Source organism: Montipora capricornis, chromosome 13 (assembly GCF_036669925.1).
Source record: "Montipora capricornis isolate CH-2021 chromosome 13, ASM3666992v2, whole genome shotgun sequence".
In the NCBI taxonomy this organism is placed as follows: domain Eukaryota; kingdom Metazoa; phylum Cnidaria; class Anthozoa; order Scleractinia; family Acroporidae; genus Montipora; species Montipora capricornis.
In genome coordinates, this window is record NC_090895.1 from 29284686 (window position 1) to 29292410 (window position 7725).

A 7725-nucleotide genomic window follows, 5' to 3' on the forward strand; every position below is an offset into this window, starting at 1 on the left:
GCATTTTACGATAATCTTTCGACAAGCCCGAACAAGGACGATTGTATTCACCGAGTCGATAAGTTGTCGTTCTGCGTCCGTCTCGTAAAAAATGGAGGAAACCACAGGCAAAGAGGAAGAACTTCAGAAATTTCTTGGAAAAGTCGATGAAATCGGTGAGTGTGGTGTATTATTATTGAAATTATTTCCATATTGTGGAAAAAGGCTTTGTTATAAAAGCGATCACCATCTTAATGACCATGCAAAGCGGAGCGAAACAACATGGCGTTGTCAGGTGAGTGTGTTACCGTAAGAACTTTAATTATTGAGAATAAAAATGAGCTAAAATTAGCACCGTGAACATCATTTCATCATTTCAGGTTTAATTAATTCGGAAGACGTACGCTTCTGGCTTTGTTTTGTCCACGAAAAACATTGTACGTCATGACTGTTATTTACCAGACTGCAGGGTAACTGCAGACTGTGTAGACCGTCTGTAAAATGAAAATTCGGTCAGCCTGAATATCAATCTGGTTAGGCTAATTAGGCCTAAATAACATTCAGGTTAGGCTAATTAGGCCTAAATAACATTCAGGTTAGACTGTTTACGGCTAGCTCTCAATAACAGTGAGGGTAAGACCATATTTTACTACAGGTCTGCACGGTCTGCACAGTCTGTAGTCTGCGTCTCGGCGCGATCGATTTGAATGCGATTGCATTCATTCTTTATAAACAGTCTTTACTGTATCACGTAACAGCAGTGTTGTGGTAACATTATGAAACACCAATGTGCACACATCAGTTAAAGGTTACCATGGCAACACAAAAGCTTTCCAAAAACATCTTATATTTCGTTTTTACTTGCTTGTATCTCAAAAATGAACTCCCATTTTTTATTGTAGAATAGTAATTAGCAATCCAAGATAGAACTGTCGGCAAAGTATTAAAAAATTCTTGGTAGCTGATTTAGAACTACCTTAAATTTTCGAAAAGATAAGGTAGCTATTCTGCAATAAAAATGGGGGTAACTGACTTAATTTTTTGAGATTTAGGCAAGTAAAGATGAAAATATAGGGTGTTTTTGGAGAGCTGATATGTTGCCGTTGTGCCATTGTGTTAAGCAATAATTGGTGCTTCATATGGTACCACAACATTGCTGTTGTGTGATACAGTGTTGTAGTGATAACCCTTCTAATAAGAAGGTCTCTTGAAAGTTACATGAAACTGGTTCCAGCCACCTTAATTTAATTGAACTGTTCAAATTATTGACCGCATTATAGACCCAAGATTAACTGATGTACAAAACAAATTCTGCAATCCCGGAAAAAAATTGCTGAAACATTTTTATCTTCCTTTTCCATGTCTGGAACACTTCATGAAATCACATTCAAGACCTATGGAAGTACTGGCTCATTTGGCTCAGCAATGGATGAAAGAATGAGTCATGTGAATGTTGGTGTCTCTTATTCTGGTGGCTCATTTAACATGGCAGTGGATGGCAAACGAGCTAAATGAGCCGGCTCGTTAGTAGAGTCTCTAAATATGGCCCCAAATTCAGTAGTTTCGGAATGTGGACTTCAGACTATGGAATTGAAACTGCATATTGACTAAGATGTTGTAACATTAAAAAAAAACACTGAAATAACATGAACTTGAGAGGAAATTGACTTAAAATTCTGCGAACAAAGTGTAGGCTACCTGTAGCCTCTTGTTCCATGTTGATAATACATGTAAGTCCTTTAATGTTGCAGACTCCATCATGAAAGATCTGACATGTGGTGATTTGGAGAAGCAAAATAAAGCTCTTAATGCAGCAGATGAGTTTTTAAAACGACACAGAGCAGAAAATGCTGATGATCCAGATGATGATTGTAGACGTGTCAAACCTAAGTTGAACAGGACAGTGATTTCTAAAGGTGAAAACGATGGAAGGCTGGATCCTTCATCTGCTCTTAATCAAATGGTAAGATCACTTTGAGAGGGTATTAGCCAGTTTCCAGCAAATACCCTCCCCCCTCCCCAAAACAAGGAAGGACTTGCTATGTTTTCATTCTCTAATTCGTCAGTTTCAGATCACATTCAGAACAGCATTTATGAATAATTACCCCAATTTCTACCAAAAACAATGCAAATAACAACACCATATAGCAAACGAAAATTTATTTTGAACAAGACCTGCTCCACCTAACCAGTAATTAATAGCCCTTTTCACGGTTAGTTTTTCTCATTTGCATTACAATACAATCTAGCATGTATGTGAGGCAATTTCGGGCAATTTTGTAGTTTTAATCCGAAATTGCCTCGCATCCACGTTAGATTACATTGTAATGGACATGAGGAAAACTAACTGGAAAAGGGCTATTGGCTTAGTTGGTTGCAGATACCTGTATGTCCAAAAATGCCCCTATATAATTAGATACATGGGGATTTCAACAAGCGTCACAAAGAGTACCCTTGCTCTTCTCCCCAAATTCAACATCACTTGTTACTTGGAATACAGAGGTTAAAGTCACAAAGTGTCCCCCAAATGCTGTTCATCAAGTAAGGATAAACTACTGCATCTACCCCAGGGCAGGCACAATGGCCTCATGGTTAGAGTAATCGACTCTGGATCGAAATGCTGGGGGTAACCCTGCGATGGACTAGCATCCCATCCAGGGGGGAGTAGAAATACTCCTAGTAGCTCATGCTACGGAATCTGGAGATAAGCGCCGGCCTGAGGGGCCTTCTGGCTCGTAAGCAGAGACTTTACTTTACTTTTCTACCCCAGGGCTGTCATTAGGGGCCATAAACCGTAACACCTGTTACGGCTGAGCCCAGTCAATGTTACGGGTGATGGTTGCTGCTGAGTGAATCTTCATAGGCAAAACAAATTGAAATTAATTTATAAACATTTACCTTCTAAAGAAAATATAATTGCTGCCTTGTGATGTCTGTGTTCCTGATTCTAAGACGCGTTTTTGGTAAAAATCCAAACATTTCCTGTAAAAAAACCTCAATCATTGTTGGAATCCGACGCCATTTTCAGCAACAAAATCATTATCAATGCAACATACTTGATATAAATGGGATTCTGCTGAACATTTTTCATGGTTCTGCAATGCATGACCATTTCTGCATGGTTAGTGAATTAATATCTTTATTCATTGTGAAGTTTATCTTTTTGCCCTGTTTTATTTTCATCACTTTTTGATTGAGAAAATATACAATTTTCACCTCGGAGTGCTGGAAAATGCATTTCCAAGGGTCTAATTTTAAGAATTTTCTGGGGGAGCATGCCCCCAAACCCCCCTAGGGGCTCAGGTTCCTTTACATAATTGTATTTACATGTTACGGATGAAATCTTGAGTGTTACACCTTCTTCAAAACTTAATGACAACCCTGTACCCTACATTTAAACTAAAAATAACTCTAATGTTTACTCTTACCTTATTGTTGGAAATAGGTAGTTAAGGCTGAGACTTAAAGGGACACTTTGTGTTGGACCTCAAAATTGGGTGTGCATCTAATTAGGTGCATCCATCACTTCATCAAGATTTCGTGATGTTGGTGCTCAGTTCCCTGAAAACTCTACCTTGTTCATGTCTAACATGACTTGTTCTTTTCAAATGAAACCTTATCTCTTTTATTAGATTATCATTACTCTTTATTACCCTTAACCCATTGTCCCTGAGAGGGAGACTTAATAGATTTTAATCTGTCTAATGCCAGACGATTTTACTTGTCAGTGGGGGGCATCCTAGGGGGTTTGAGATGTGAATGGGTTTATTTTTGTCTTTTCTTTTTCACTCTTAGCGGGAGGCTGGAGAACTTTGTGCTGGTAAGTGTAGTGATCTTTCATATCTGGAGATCACGTGTAGCACCTGTAACACGTCATTGATGATGTGATGTCATGCGTTTGGGTGTTTAGAGACTCAAACAGACTCCATTCCAGCAAAACGTTTTACCTAAAGTGTAGTATATTCTTTGTCTTATGCACCATTCCACACTTTCATTCTTTACGCATACTACAGTAGCATCACCAATCTAATTTTTAACATTTCTCGTTTTGACATTGATAATGGTGATACGCTGTTGCCAAAATATCTTGTACTTTTATTGCTAATGTTTATTTCTTAAGTGTTTCACTAAATCTTCTGCTATTAGAAGTATCATGTTATTTATTATACTACAATGGAACCTCTCCTTTGGGACCCCTCTATTCAGGGAACAACTCCATTCAGAGGACACAGAATTTGCTCCCAGAATAACGTTTACACATGTAATAATCTTTGTTCTCCAACCCAACCTCTATTCAAGGGACAGCTGCCATGGTCCCAAGAGTGTTTTTTGGAGGTTCCACTGTAGCATTATTAGAGACATGGTACCACTGTTTGTCTTGCAATACAGGTAAAATTGCCTTATCCTTATAACAGAACAGTTTATGCAAGCAGTTGAAGAAGATGCAAAGGAAAGGGCCAAAATAAAGAAAAGGAATGAAGCTGAGGCTGAGAAGTTAAAAGGAAAAGGGAACGAAGCTTTCAACAAGGGAAAATATACAGAAGCCATTAGCAATTACACCATGGCTATCAATAAATTCAGCTCAAATCCTGTTCTCTATACCAACAGAGCTCAGGTTAGGAGACATGATGATGATGTTTCTCTGAGGAAATGTGAATTCTGTTTATATGAAATTTATAAAAATGGATTTTGATTCCGAAGTATTCTTTCTGGGATCTCCTCAAAGGGACTTATTTTTTTTTGTTGAAAGAGAAACTGCATTTCAAATTTTACAAAGCCCTGCAATAATTATGTCAGTGGTGAATTCAACAACATTATAATAATGTACTGTAAAGTGTCAAGTCTTCTAGCGATGGGAAACTAATTGGGGACACTGTAAATTGTGATCAACTCAAATCAAATGGTGGAGAGGGGAAAACCGGAGTACCTGTCCAGAGAAAAACGTGAGCAAAGAAGAACCCACATGATGATAAATCTGGGAATTGAACCCGAGCCACATTGGTGGGAAGTGAGTACTCTCATCATTGTCCCAGCTCTGCTCCCCAACTCATTGACTGACTATAATTTATTATTTCATCAGGCATATATCAAACTTAAAGATTTTGATTCTGCAATTGAAGATTGCAACCTGGCACTAAAGGCAAGTTATTTTAACTTGATTATTACTCTTTAAGGAAACTTTTGACTTTTAATTGAGTGATTCACATTGGTGATGTTCTATTATATTGGTGTAACATTTAAGATTGATCCTAAATGTGTCAAAGCCTTTGTTCACAAAGCAAGAGCCTTGCAAGCTGGAGGAAAATTTGATGAGGTAAATTATTAATTTCATTTGGGCAGAGATAGATTGACTTGAACACTTGATAAATATTATGGTTACCAATGGCTATTAATTTTGTTATATACTAGGCAGTCACAGTGTTAAAGAGTGCGATTGAAGTTGCTCCAAAGCAGGAGAAGATTCTCAAAGGTATCAGGAAGTATTTCAACCTTATATACTACCAAGGTTGTGTTCCATATTAGAGTTGTTTATCATGTCAAAAAAACCTCCATAGTGCTGCTCACCTTGTCCAACATTAATTAAGTGATACACTTAAGAAATGGGTAGAGACTAGTCTCAATGGTATTGAATGATAATAATAATAATAATAATAATAATAATAAGGCATGCCTCTCAGGAACTCTAAATAATGCTCGCAGGTTTAAAGTTGCAACTGTTACATGAGCACTTGAGAAGTCTCAGTCGCCAAGAGGGTCTTTTTACCTGAGAAAGATTTTTTTAAAAGTTTTTTATGTTTTACTAGTTCTTTTCTTTGAATTATTTAGCTTTTATTCATTTTATAGCCGGCACGGGTTACGCTGCAGCAGGGAAATTTGAACCCAACAGAACTACGTGACCACAGCTTCTACACAATAAACATTTTTTGAAGTGCATGGGTCAGATCGGAAAACTTGTATTCATAGTCATCCTTGTCCTTTGATCTAAAGGTCTCTATTGAGTGGGCAAGTCCACAGTTGATTTTTTTTATCTGAAGTTTATATTGCAGAAGCTGAATCTGCACAAAGAAGACTTCAAGATGAAAAAGAGGTGGGCTTTTGTTATATTTTCAGAACTATCCCATTGGTTCCTTAATGAAATCTTACATGTACTTTGAAGTAATCAGTTATGATTGCCCCCACACTAAATACAGTTGACAATTAAATAAAGCTCATTATCATGGCTAGTGTTTCTTCTGACTGATATAACGCATGCTCTGATTGGCTAAGAGCAGCTAAGTGCTGGGGCATTATTCTTCCATAATGTCCACAGGCTGATTATGGATTACACTGTATGCAAATTACTTTTTTCTTCTTTAGAACCATTCTGTTAGCCATATAACAAGCAACTTACCGGATAATAACCTAGAGCGTTCGGTCATTACTGGACAGCAAAATGTCAAACCGTGGCCTAGCTGTATTGATCTTGCTGTCACCCAGTTGGCAAGGCCTCAGTTTGAGATTTTGCTGTAACGACCTCACTCTTGGTTATTAAGTAGTTACTGTTATTATAATAATAACATTTGATAATAATAACAATAACTACTTTTATTATTATTATCATCATCATCATTATTATTATTATTAGACGGAACAAGTGGGTGGCAGAGAGAAAGATGGTAGGGGGCAAAGAAGGGGAGGTGTCACATTCGTTGGAGCAATATGAGCCACCAATATCATCCAACCATATTCTACCTAAATCAACACTGATATTTCTTCTGTAAATAATTTGTTTAATGGGAAAGAAAATAAAGATTTGTGCATTTCAAACATTGAGATTGCATCATTTTGGTATTGATTTCCAAGGATATTGTCCCTTTTTTTTATTAATTTATGCAATATTCTTGCAGGCTGGGTACATGGCTGGACAAGGAAGTGGAGAATTAATAAAAGATTCTATTAACAGGCTTCAAAAGCCCAGCCTGGCTACATCACAGTACGTTGATGCTACAAGAAAACTAGTCATTCTTTTGGACAGTAGTAAGTAACTGTGTTGTCAAATCTATAATTATATTAACCAACTTTGAATATTAAAGAGTGTCATGGGAGCCTTATGACTAAAGGTTCCCAGTTCTTAGCATGACCATTGAACCCCATGTACATGCTCAATATTGAAGAATTACTGCAATCACAGTCCAGCAAATCTCCGCAAAATTATAACTATTATAGTACGCTTACATAATCATTGTATTCATGTACGTTGTTTTGGTCTGTATCTTTGTTTTTCGTCTTTTTGTCTTTTCTGGGAGCAGAGTTGGTGCAGTGGGAGGTCACTTGCCTTTCACCAGTTTGGCCCTGGGTTTGATGTTCAATACAGTGGTATGTGTGGGTTGAGTTTTGTTGGTTCTTTAAGTACTCTGCTCCAAGAGGATTTTCTCTGGGCACCAAAAACCAACAGTAGGACAGAGGGTGTAAAGTACAGATTGCAGGTTAGGGTTGCAGGTCATTGTTTTACCGCACACCGGTGGCTCAGTTGGTTGAGCACCGGGCTGTCACGCGGGAGGTCGTGAGTTCAACTCCGGCCGGACCAACACTCAGTGTCTTTAAATAACTGAGGAGAAAGTGCTGCCTTTGTACTAACTACATCTGCAAATGGTTAGACTTTCAAGTCTTCTCGGATAAGGACGATAAGCCGGAGGTCCCATCTCACAACCCTTCAATGTCTATAATCCTGTGGGATGTAAAAGAACCCACACACTTGTCGCTAAG

The 7725-nt window shown here is 37.9% G+C and overlaps 1 protein-coding gene across 2 annotated transcripts in view; it reads left to right on the forward strand.

The window, feature by feature from the left end:
* The first annotated feature begins 16 nt into the window (after positions 1-16).
* Positions 17-7725, forward strand: part of LOC138028333 (tetratricopeptide repeat protein 12-like) — a 20872-nt gene continuing 13163 nt past the window's right edge. Inside the window, exons 1-9 of one of the 2 annotated variants that reach the window (XM_068875820.1) lie at positions 17-155; positions 1731-1942; positions 3775-3799; positions 4395-4594; positions 5060-5119; positions 5222-5293; positions 5389-5449; positions 6015-6067; positions 6867-6996. In XM_068875820.1, the coding sequence (XP_068731921.1) occupies positions 92-155; positions 1731-1942; positions 3775-3799; positions 4395-4594; positions 5060-5119; positions 5222-5293; positions 5389-5449; positions 6015-6067; positions 6867-6996 (877 nt within the window). In that variant the 5' untranslated portion in view covers positions 17-91. The remainder of the gene's footprint in view (positions 156-1730; positions 1943-3774; positions 3800-4394; positions 4595-5059; positions 5120-5221; positions 5294-5388; positions 5450-6014; positions 6068-6866; positions 6997-7725) is intronic. The other variant, XM_068875821.1, reaches the window with a different exon arrangement.